Below are 13,187 nucleotides of genomic sequence, written 5' to 3'. Positions count from 1 at the left end.
TTATATTTGCCAAATTTACATAGGAATAAACACGTTTTGTTGCATTCGTTTTCGTTTGGCAAGTATTATTATAGATAGTATTATTAATTCAATACTATCCCATTACAAGGTTTTCCACCTTTTTAAATATCCAAAAACCTTTACTTAAAAATGAAATCATGAGCCGTGAGATGATTATAAATGTTGCAATAACAGAATTCTTTATTTACAATTCAATTTGATTCAACATCAAATAGCATCAGCAAAGCAATATTAGTTGACAACTTGCATAACTGTATTTAAATTTCTCTCGGTATATCTAACTTTGCATAAAAGGCTCACACTAAGATTACACACATCTATGCGGATGAACAGAGATGTTTATGTGACAACAACTGCAAGGGAAAAAAATACATCTCAGGAGCGCAACACTGTAAGCTTTCTCCAAAAAGTCCTTATAAATTACATATTGCTTCGATTTCCCATTGCATCATCTTCATTTTCACACATAGCTGAGAGGGCAAAATCAAGACTGTACAAATAATAAAACCCACAACTGATCACAAACAAAGCATGGAAAATTAGCAATATTGAGACAAAGGAGAGAGAGAGAGAGAGAGAGAGAGAGAGAGAGAGAGAGAGAGAGAGAGAGAGAGAGAGAGAGAGAGAGAGAGACAGACAGGTAGGCCTATGTAGGAATCCAGCAATAGATGAGCAGTAATGAACTGGGTCGATCCTGTCAATGATCCACTATACAAATATAATACAGACAACTTTTGTAATATACAAGACAGTAAAACAGATCTAAGGCAATATGCTAAGTTTTAGCATTTTAAGGTTGTTGCATTTAGCTCTAAGAAATTGGCAGACTATACAAAAAGACATTTAAAGTCTCAGAAAAAAAACCCAAAAGGTAAGGTAAATATTTAGGAAATTCAATAGCCGTTACAATTCCGTTGATTTATTTATTTTAGGACAAATGGCTCTTTTTGCACTAGCACTGATAAAAAGACTAGAAAACTCTGCACCACCGTCACGTCATGGCTTATTATTTATTTCAAAATCTTGACAATCTTTGGACTTTGCAGAGAGGGTTGTGGTGCATGTGCGACCTCGAAACTGGCTATTCTCCAATATGATAGATGCGTCTGGATGGCAGTCCTTGTGCAAGGCATCCAACATTCATCGAAATTGTGATCAAAAAAGCTTGGAATAAATGAGTGCTCGATTTAGTCGACGAACGCTAGCACTGAAATCGATTATTAGGCTCAAGCGAGTGTTTAACTCGCATGAGAATGTGATTCTCAAAGGATACTGAAAGTTTTGAATGGTGGGCAGAGTGACGTTTCACCCAAACGAATTCGTATTTACATTGTTTAAAAGGAAAAGCTAAACTATATCAGAACACCAGGTAGGCCTATATTCGTACACAACCACGACACCTTCAGCGCATAATGACAGAGCTGGTCGTCGCAAACCTCAGTTGCTGCTGGTACATACAGTAAATACTTAATAAAAACATGTAGTATCGTACATTTTAGTTTTTTTTTAAACAAACCAGCTTAAACACAGATGACATGGCGATATTTTCAGCGGAAGCTAAAAGCTGACAATTTAACCCCGATACAAACTGTGTGCAGAGACATGAGACAAAAACAAAATGAAATCTAGTCTACCGATCAACTCAAAGGATAAGAAATTTGGCTTCGTCCTCAAATAGGCTAGAAAACACTAACTGTATTGCGTGCATTACAGCGTTAAAAGAATTCACGTGCCTGTAGTGATCCAAATCTGAATCATTGATCCGACATTTCAAGACGGCGAACATTAAGAGTGAATGTAGTAATAGCCACGCAAAACAGAAATGATGCTTTTTTATTCTTTTTTTTTTTTTGGCTACATCAGATCTTAAATCTGCTTTTCACTGAGGAACAAGTAGTTTTGGACATCTCGTTGTTGTATTTCTCAAAATAGAAACCACAAAAAAAAAAAAAAAATACTTTAATACTGAGTTTGTTTGAACCGGGGAGCAAAAATGTGTCTCCTGAAAAGTCCTGTACAAAAATTACAAAACAAAACAAAACCTCAAGTAATATTTATTGCTTGTTGTCTTTTCTTACACACACCTTGTACCTACAGCATCTGGCATGAAGCACGTCACTCCACACAACAAAGAAAGCACGTTTCAGTGTTGAGTTTATGGCTGTGTTGGGTTCCTCCGATGGGGCTCCCGGCTAAAAGCTTAAAAAGCAAGCGAGTATCTGTACACTGTACACACAGCACCCTCCCAGACCTCCCAGAAGGACCACCTCACCCCAGCTCCCCTTTCTTAGTAGGCTACCATAGGAATCAGCGCATCCTCATCTTCCCGCCAAACGTACGCTCGTCGCGGGAAACTCAGTTCCAGAAACAGTTAAGACCGTACTTTGAGTGGAGGAAGGGGAAATACATTGAAAAACAAAATCAAAAAATAAATATAATATGAAACAGATTCCCCCCTTCCCATTATTGGTATTTACAATCTACCAGTATTTCATTTTACTAACCACAAAACTCACGTTCTTTCTGAAACTACTGGACCAAGGAAAACAAAATCCATAGGTATGTTGAACGTTTTTCTCAATCTGAGGCAATTCATATGCACTCTGAGTGATTTTTCTCTTTCTAACCAATGCTTTATAAAGAAATCTACAATTTTATTTAAAAAAGAAACTATACATTAGAATAAAACTTAATTTAATACACAATACACCTCGTCTAAATTAAGTCTAGTTTTACAAACCATCATCTGAAGTCTCATAATCTATATGTCGATGCCATTTCAACATCATTCTATCTTTATTTGCACTCTGAAACAAAACAGAAAAGAAAACAAAAAGGCAAAATGGCTGAATTTTGAGTGTGGATTTCAAATGCAGTCTTCTTGCCTGTTTTGGAACGTCAGATTGGAAAGGAGTCAGAGAGAAAGATGGTTGGGCAAAAAGAAGGTCGTCTTAAGAAGAGCCTGAAGTCCAGAGGAGGAATGACAGGGAAAAAGAGAGGGAGGAATACATTCATGGGAGACAAGGATTCCGATGCCACTGTCACAGAGTCTTTTCAGGGGAGACCTAAGTCACACTACGGTGAATGCAATGGAGCAGACTGACGGAAAGGGCTTGCAGTGTAAGTACCAGACAGAAGGCCGTGCTCGACTAAGGGGGGGGGGGGGGGGGGGGGGGTTGGGGGGATTGGGGGCTCTAGGTCCAGAAGATCAAAGTGTCAGTGTGTGTGTGAGGGAGAGTGTCCGTCCCCTCTGAGCTCCATTACCCCTGATGCATCCTCTAGAGATGTCCGGTAGGGGGCAGTAGACAGGCTCTCTAAAGACCCGTACTGCCCGATAGCAGCTTAAATAGCACAGCATTACTCCAAACTCTCCGTGATCATGCTGCGGCTGAAAATCACTCATGAAACATCTTCATTAAACTCTATTTACTGCATTGGGATGTCGTCTGCCCCAGGTCAACAATACTTCTGCTGTGGGAAAGAGAAAAAGAAATCAGGTCTTAGACTCAAAACCATAGAATCAATTCAAAACCATAGAAGCATATTTTACAATTTTTTCAGCTAATATTCAAGCCACAATTGCTCATAACAATTTATTTACAATTACATATGATTAAGCACATAAATCATCAGTTTGTTGTTTTACACACGCACACAGACATTACTTCACACATGACAAAGTAATGAGATCCATAAGAAATCTTTAGACGCACACATAACAACAAAGGATATTACTTTATCGAACCTTTTCTGGTAAGAATTATGTGCTGCAAACGCAAGCATTTTTGACGATTGTTTCTGTCTGCTCGGTTTATCTCGTTTAACAGCTGTCGTCATTGTTGTTGTTTTTTTTTGGTCTGGCAGAGGCAGCAGTGTTAAAAATGTCAATATTTCAAAATTCTGAATTTATTCTCGCAATTCTGATAAGAAAAATCAACTCGTCATTCTCTCTTTTGAGTTTAGGCCTGATATCCCACACTTCTGGCGTTTTTCCTCCAGACATGAATGGACAAACTTGCTATTTTGGAGTTAAATCGAGTTACAAAGTCCAAACCACGATATGTAAAGTTGCATTTGCGAGAAAAAAAAGTCTCAAAAAAGAAGCTGTAATCATGCTGTAACTGTAGGGCAAATGTTATACGTTCCCAAATGAATTACATATGTGGATATTATGTAGACCAGCTGTTTAAATCAAATTTATGCTTTAAAAGTAATCATAGCAGGTTTCTTTCATTAGCCTGTCCGTTTAAACGTCTGCGTTTAGCTTCAAATGGCGTTTTTGGCTACAGTTCCCAGGATGCATCATGGCATGAATATACTACTTTTTCAAAGTTTACTGGGCTATATAGTGGTGTTTTTGTTTTTCCTTTAAGATACTTGTCTTGAGGTGTTAACTGCATATCTGTTTCTTAAATATGTGGTTGTTGCCACTGTCAGAGAGGCTTGTCTGTTTTTCATATTTTACACATTCATTTTTTAAATAAAAATACATATTTTAAAATATATACACAAACAACAAAAAAATATAAGAATATGATTGTAGAATATTATTTTGCATGATTTTGTTATACAATATTTGTCTGTTCTGGCAGCTTTGACTGGGTGGACCATGAGCCAAAGAAATACTGTAATAAATCAGGACAGGTAAAGTCATTTTTAAAAGCTCTTGTAACCCAGTTTCATGCACCCCTCACTGAAATGTGTTGTAATGCCAAACTTTGTGTTGTCATGAAGAGATAATTACAGCTCAGAAACAGAGCGTAATAATTCATTAAACCTTCACTAATGGCAAAATGCTAAATTATTAAAAGACTAGTGAATATACACACATCTTGGGAATAAATTAGCAGACTGAGATTTCAATGGCCTATGGACTTATAAAAACACGAAGTGCACATGATCAAACTGATGCAACTTGGTTAAATATTCATACTATTTAATGAAGCTTAAAAGCTGCAGCGGACTGTGTAAAGCATAAAAACCTTTGTTACTGCTGAGAGAGCATCACTTAAGAAAATATATTAAAGAACTATTTTTAAAGAAAAAGATACAAAGTTTTAGGAAGGGTCTGCATTTATTTGATAAAACAAAAAACAGAAAAACATTTAAAATATAAAATATACTTATTTAAAATTGTAAATAACTGATGTCTATTTTAATATATTTGAAATGTTAAATCTGTATCAGCATTTCATTATTACTCCAGTCTTCAGTGTCACGTGATCCTTTAGAAATCCTTTTACATGATGATTATGTGCTTAAGAAAACATTCTGATGGTCATCAGTGTTGAAATAAGTTGATTCATATTTTTTTGGAATATTATTTTGAAACTTTTTCTGAATTTGCATGAATAGAAAGTTCAAAAGAATAGCATTTATTGAAATCGAAATATTTTGGAACATTTTAAATCTCTTTACTGACACTTTTCAGCAATTTAATGCACTTGCTGAATAAAAGCATCAATTTCTTTTAAAACAAAATAAAATCCAACCTTTTAACATTAAACATACTTATAAATAATATACAAATGTATTTATAACTTATATAACACTAACATGACACAAAATAAATAATGCATTTATTATTATAAAACTATTATTTATATGATGAAACCACAATATAACCAGGATATTAATATTTAGTTAAAATGAAGTTCAGGGAGTGCAGGAATGTGTGTGTGAGTATGCTTGGTCAAACTCTAGCTGACTTATAGACGTCATGTCTGATTTTTAGCACTCAAACTCTGTCATGTCTGCATACATGATCTCTTTATCCACCTCAAACAGGCACTAATTGCCAGCAACTAATCACATCACTCTCCTATTATGTCTAGTTCTGCATCATCCCTCTCATCTGCAAAATTACCCAGGATAATTAGAGTAAATTATTAACGAGCTAGTTGCAGAGATGACTATGCTATTTGGTGACCTCAGACACTTAAAGTCTGACCATTAGACATTTTACATCTGATGGTTTGAGCATATAAATGCATCCAATAAATCTACGGCACATCGCTTTTTACTAAACTCCTGGGTGGAACATTGAGGAGTTTAAATTAGCTTCATTAGCGATCAAAAGTTTGAGAGTCTGACAAGTGCTGTAAAGCAGTTTCACTCAAAAGATGTGTTTTTAAAGTAGCTTGAGCTTTTAAATCATTTAGTTTAGTTGACTGTTGGGAACAGCGGTGCTCGAATGGGTTCCCAAAAGGCAATAAACGTTTACACTTTTCATAGACAAAGGTGTCACATGACTCAGAAACTGACGTGTGTGTGTGTGTGTTTCTAACCTGTTCAGGGGCCATGTTGGCCATGCTGCCCCCAGGTCCAGGGTTCATGCTCATCTGGTTGCCCATTTGGCCCATGTTGCTTGAGTTGGTGGCCATGGACACGTTGAGGTTCATGCCGTTACTATTGTACATGTTGTTATTGGCCTGCTGGCCGAACTGAGGCGGGGACTGCTGAGTGAACATACTGTGTAGGGAAGCAGATAAATGTATAAGACCCTTCAGGTTGTAAAAAAAATTATTTATTTCATTTTTTTTTCGTGACACATAAAAAGATATATTGGATTTGGGCGTTCGCCGTAACACTCGCTATGAGAAATACTGCAAGTGCTGTTCTGATCTCATCATCATCCGGCCTGTCTGGAATAATATGAAGAAACTGAGACAGACCAAATCCAGAACTGTGGCAACGTCACCAAGATGCTTCAAGAGACCGACCTGCAAAGCTACAGTACTGTTAAAAGTTTTAGCCACTTGTGTAAAAAAGCTGTAAAATGAGGATGCTGTCAAAAATAATGTCATGAAGAGATTTTCTTTATCAATTCTATTAACTAAAGTAAATCAACGATTGGTGTGAATTTCTTTGCGTTTAAAGCAGCTTTTGCCCTCGGTGCACTTGTGCGTATTTTTTCAGGTAGCTTTGCAGGTAGGTCTCTTGAAGCATCTTGGAGACGTTGCCACAGTTCTTCTGGATTTGTTCTGTTTCTTTATGTCATTCCAGACAGACTGGATGATGATGAGATCAGATCTCTGTGTGAAGCACTGGCTGCTGTCAGTCAGACTCCTTATGTGAACAAAAACCTTGCTGGATTATTACAATTAATGGCAAAACGAATGTTTGCAAATGTAAACTGATATTTCCTACTGACACACTACAGCAAAAGATAGAAATAACTGACCTAAAACCATTTTTAGCTGGTGAAAATACTACCACTGTATATACACACACACACACACAAAATGGAGAAATATGTATTCAAAGAATTGCAAATAAGTCAACATACCAAACAAAAGGTTTAAACCAAAACCTGGTGCTTATTTTGTGTGCGAGCGAGTGTCATGAAAGACGTAAAACTGCACCTGTTGGCATTCATGTTGCCCTGTGTCCAGCCATTCATGTCAGGGGAGGACTGGAAAGAGGTGTTGCCCTGCGCCTGTTGCATCATGGGACTCTGGGCGTGGCCCATCCTGGGAGACATAAGGGGGCTCTGAGGGGTGGCGGCACCACCGAACCCGCCGTCCGACTGCTGACTCATACCTAACACACACATGCACATCCAGACATGAGGAGACAAATTCTGGTTCGAAATAAGCATACATCAAGTAAATATTGAAAACAAATTAAGAAATAATTTTATAGCACTTTTCACATTACGCTGTCAAACAACATCCACATTTAGCACCTAGAGATTTATTATAATTGCAACTATGACAGGAACAATGATTAAAAATTACAACATCAAAGTCTAAACAAATTTGTGGTTTAGATTAGCTGATCATAATTTTTAGTAATGTCAAAGCAGAAATCAAATTGAGAATATTTCAGCCCTTCCCCATAATCAAAAGTGAGGAATCAAGAGTATACTAGAGGGGTTTAGAGGTGTTATGAGCAGGCAGTAAGGCAGAGTTACGCATGCAGGTTAGTGTTAGTGGCTGAGACAGCCAGAGAAAAGGGGTGGGTGAGTAATGGGCGGGACTGGGGGTGGGGTCTGGGTCACCGCATAATTGGTTTAAAAATCAACTGCTCCGCCTCCACTGATCACCATCAGCCAATTAGTCTAGGTAGGACAGACACTGACACACGACACAGCACAGGCGTAGACATAGGCACAATTATCAACAGTTTAACACAGTCTAAGCTTGGCTTAAATGATACTGGCTTTGACTGCATCAGTAGCTAATGTGTTACAAATCGATCTACTGTGCCAAAGTACAAAGGTGGATGTTCTGGATTATATCAAATATAAAATTAAAATGTTTCTGATCTGTTGTATTTTGCTCGTACTTCAGTTATGCAAAAAAGAAAGCAAAATGCAATTAGCATGTAATTTCAATGAGTGGGTAGCAAAATGTAAAATATGCAAATTATCGCACTTTGTTTTTACAAACTGAGCTGCGAATCATCATTTTGTGGTAATAGATAGCATGCTTTTTATAGAAATTAGGTTTGAAGTAACCTGAAATATTGCTGCAATATATTCATTAGATTAAAGTGACTCTTCTGCCCTCTAGTGCCACATTCTACCATAACCATTATTATCTTTCAACATTGCTTAACTAGCATAAAGTGCTAAATAACCTATTGGCTCACAGTACTTGACTTGACAACTACAAACAGATATTTATAAACCCAAATACTCAATGAAAACTACAAACATTACTAGATACTAATGAATTTTGGGCTTTCATTTTATGGCAGCATGTAATCTCATAATGTTAATCTAATCCAGAAAATATAAATCTCATCAATTTAGTTATTTACTATATACACACACACACACACACACACACACTCATTATTTACATTTCTAGTTTTAATTTTTGGGTTTTAGTAATTTTAGAACTTAATTGCATTATTTGCCAAGGCAAGCTTTTTAGATTCAGGTTTTTCATTTATTTTTTATTTTAGGTTTAATTAAATTATCGAAAAGCTTTTTGATAGTTTTAATTAACAATAATAACATGTCTTTCCTATTTCCATGGAACACAAAAGATAATTTTTTAAGAATATCTTGGTTATTTTTATTTTTAACATGATTATGGTGATTTTTTTTGTCATTTTTGAGTTTAGTCAAATCAAGTCAAGTCACCATTAATAATATAGCACTATTTACAATGCAGATTGTGTCAAAGCTGCTTTACAGTTGACGTTTAGTCTTCATTTACTTTTGTGTATTTTACAAAAAGCTGCCTGGAATGTTAAAATCATCTTTTGTGTCCCACAAATGAAAAAAGTTAAAACCCAAGAACATGGGGGATAGCAAATGGTGTCAAAATGAAACTTTTTGCATCAAAGTAAGTATTTAATTATTTTAGAATTAAAGACATTTTTTTAAGACTGGATTTGACTTAAGTTGCTGGACTAGTATTTTTACACAGCTGACAGTATCTGGACTATTGCATTTCTGATTAAATCATGTCGATTGGCCCTGGACGTCATTGATTTTTCACAGCACGTTTAGATCACACAAGCTCAGCCTGTCGTGTTGCTGGTCGCAGGTGTTTGTGCGTGTGTGTAGAAGCGAATGACACACAGACTTAGAGAAAGGGCAGGCAGTACCTGAGCTGGGGAACTGAAAGGCACTGTGCTGCATTTGAGGGCTCATAACAGCCCCAAACTGTCCGCTCAGACTGCCCAGCATCCCCTGGTTAGCTAGACTCATCTGAGAGCCATGCATGGCGCTGTGGGAGAGGAGCTGGGGGGCGGGGAGGTTGGGAGAACCGGGGGAGAAAGGGCTGCTGGAGGGGGGCGGCGAGGCCAGTCCTGTACCGTAGTTGGGCGGATAGGGGAACTGCTGGGGGTTGGCCTGGGGGATCCGTGGGTTGCTCATGGCTCCAGGCATGCCTGCTGCGGCCGCTGCCATGTTGGGTGGCAGGTTGAGGCCCTGGGCTCGCATGACCATGCTGCGCTGCTGCTGCTGCTGCTGTTGTTGCTGCTGCTGCTGACGTTGTTGGTCCAGCTGACGCTGGCGCAAGTGATTACTCAGCAGCTCTCTCTGCCGCTGGGCCAGCATCTGAGCATTGATTGTCCCCTGGGAAGACAGAGAGTTTAGGCAAGCTCGAGATTGGAGCACAAAGGAGAATGCAGGAAGTGATTTGGTGTACCTGATTAGGAACGTTGGGTCTAAGAGGTAGGTTCATATTTGACACTCCAGTCATCTGATTCATCATAGGCTGACGATTCTGGAGCAGACACAAACAGAAGTGGTAATCTGTAGTATTATTATAAGAAGCATCCCTCATTCTATCATTCAATACATAAAGGTAACACATGAAGGTAATAGTGCTTTCAAAATCAATTAATCGCATCCGAAATAAAAGGTTATGTTTACATATGTATCTAATGTATACTGTGTATTTTTATATATGAATACACACACATAAATGTATATAATATTTTAGAAATCTTTACATGTGTGTGTGTGTGTGTGTGTATGTATATATATATATATATATATATATATATATATATATATATATATATATATATATATATATATATATATATATATATATATATATATATATATACACACACACACACATACAGTACAGACCAAAAGTTTGGAAACATTACTATTTTTAATGTTTTTGAAAGAAGTTTCTTCTGCTCATCAAGCCTGCATTTATTTGATCAAAAATACAGAAATTTTATTATTTTATTATTTACAATATTATTACAACTTAAAATAATAGTTTTCTATTTGAATATACTTAAAAAAAAAAAAATTATTTCTGTGATGCAAAGCTGAATTTTCAGCATCATTACTCCAGCCTTCAGTGTCACATGTAACATCCAGTCTATCACATGATCATTTAGAAATCATTCTAATATTCTGATTCATTATGAGTGTTGGAAACAGTTCTGCTGTCTAATATATTTGATGAATAAAAGGTTAAAAAGGACTGCATTTATTAAAAAAAAAAAAAAAATCTAATAATATATATTCTAATAATATATTTTCTTTACTATCACTTTTTTAGCAATTTAACACATCCAAGTATTGATTTTATTAAAAATAAAAAGAAAGAAAAAAATTACTGACCCCAAATTACTGACCAGTAGTGTATATTGTTATTACAAAATATTTATATTTAAAAAATATAGCTTTTTTTTTTTTTTTTTTACTTTTTATTCATCAAAGTATCCTAAAAAGAATCACAAGTTCTGAAAAAATATTAAGCAGCAGAACTGTTTCCAACTTTGATAATGAATCATCATATTAGAATGATTTCTAAAGGATCATGTGATAATGATCCTAAAAATTCAGCTTTGCATCACAGAAATAAATGATAATGTAAAGTATAATACATTTAAAAACCATTATTTTAAATTGTAATAATATATCACAATATTACATTTTTTTCTGTATTTTTGATCAAATAAATGCAGGCTTGATGAGCAGAAGAAACTTCTTTCAAAAACATTAAAAATAGTAATGTTTCCAAACTTTTGGTCTGTACTGTATGTATGTATGTATGTATATATATATATATATATATATACATATATGATTTATATTATACATGTATATATTTAAAAAATATATGTATTATATATTTAAATGTATGTGTGTGTATTTACATACAGCACACACACATATATTATGTAAACACAAACTTTTATTTTGGATGCGATTAATTGATTTGATAGCACTAGAAGTTAATATTAATTGACAGGCATTTCGAACACAATATAATCTAGAGCTGTATAAAAAATATCATTGTGTTCGAATGGCACTGAAACCAGCCATTGTGCAATCTAGTATATTACAAATACACAATTACTATATAATAAAAATAACTATAAATACTATATATAATAGTAAAATTGTGTATCATTTGTTTATTTGTGATATATATATATATATATACACTGCATTTTGTAATATACCTGCCTACAATTGTCAATTTGTATATTGTCATCCCTTATCTACTTATTTGTATTTTTTGTATTTTGTATTCTTTTATTATGTGTTCTATGTTCTGTCGCTGTCATTCTGTTGTACTGCGGAGCTTCTATCATGAAAACAAATTCCTCGTATGTGTAAACATACCTGGCAATAAACCTCATTCTGATATATATATATATATATATATATATATATATATATATATATATATATATATATATATATATATACATACATACACACACACTTAAATATATATATATATAGTTTAATCTTAATTACATTGAAAATTAAATCTAATTATATATAATCACTGATTGTAGCTAAAAGTTATGAGGCATGACCCCTAAATAAACCCAAAATGAGGTCAAGGATTGATTCCTGTAATGACCAGCAGGGGGCAGCTAACCACAGACGGTACTACTTCACCAGTCTGATTGAAATTCAATTACACTTTTTGCTTTACAATGCATGTCATGTATATGAATAGAATTAAAAAAACATCATGCATTTAAGTCTTTGGATTAACAAAGCTAAGTGTCACCAATTAAGTGTCACAGCGAAAACTATCCACTATATTGTCTATATACATTTTAAAGGGTTTTGTTAAGGGTTTTGTCAATACTGATCACCAAAACCATTTGGTTACTAATGTGTTTTCAAATATCTTCATCTGTGTTTAAAGGCATGAGAGGTGACATGGTATTGGATTGAGTAAATGATGACTGAATTTATATTTTTGTGAGAACTCTCTATTTAAGTAAATGATTACTGTGCTTAAAACTGATGGCAGGACTGTTCTTTCTTCTCAGGTATGAGAGTATAAACTGTACCTGCTGTGCTTGTAGCCTGTGCTGCAGCTGCAGTCTGAGTGTATTGGGTTGGGTGGGGACGCCCCCGGCGGGCCTGAGTCCTGGTCTGGCCTGCATGCGGAGCATGGGGTAGCCCGGCCTCTGCCCCATCTGTGCCGTCATGCCGTGGAAGCTGGGGTCCTGCATGGGTGTGTAGCCGCCCTGCTGCATGTGGGCCTGGGAGGCGGCGTACTGCTGCTGGCCGTACATGGGAGGCTTCTGATCCATCATCATACTGGCGTCCTGACCGGGGAACTGATCCTGCTCCACCGGCTGAGACTGAACCATTAAACTTAAACTTAGTAACGGCATATTTTTCTCATGTGTGTGGTATTAATAGCTGGTGCACATCATAAATCAGATTGTTCTGGGACTGGATATTGTATTGATGCACTGAA

General features: G+C 35.9%; 1 protein-coding gene across 4 annotated transcripts in view; it reads right to left on the bottom strand.

Moving 5' to 3' along the window:
- Window positions 1–171: 171 nt before the first annotated feature.
- LOC132116002 (nuclear receptor coactivator 2) overlaps window positions 172–13,187 on the bottom strand; it is a 93,904-nt gene continuing 80,888 nt past the window's right edge. For 2 of the 4 annotated variants that reach the window (XM_059524501.1, XM_059524500.1), the window contains exons 17-22: window positions 12,772–13,068; window positions 10,131–10,208; window positions 9,586–10,057; window positions 7,386–7,563; window positions 6,309–6,492; window positions 172–3,492 (exon numbers count right to left, since the gene is read on the bottom strand). In XM_059524501.1, the coding sequence (XP_059380484.1) occupies window positions 3,478–3,492; window positions 6,309–6,492; window positions 7,386–7,563; window positions 9,586–10,057; window positions 10,131–10,208; window positions 12,772–13,068 (1,224 nt within the window). In that variant the 3' untranslated portion in view covers window positions 172–3,477. The remainder of the gene's footprint in view (window positions 3,493–6,308; window positions 6,493–7,385; window positions 7,564–9,585; window positions 10,058–10,130; window positions 10,209–12,771; window positions 13,069–13,187) is intronic. The other 2 variants (XM_059524502.1, XM_059524503.1) reach the window with 2 other exon arrangements.

This window comes from Carassius carassius, chromosome 35 (assembly GCF_963082965.1).
Source record: "Carassius carassius chromosome 35, fCarCar2.1, whole genome shotgun sequence".
Taxonomy (NCBI): domain Eukaryota; kingdom Metazoa; phylum Chordata; class Actinopteri; order Cypriniformes; family Cyprinidae; genus Carassius; species Carassius carassius.
This window is presented reverse-complemented; position numbering and strand designations above follow the sequence as displayed.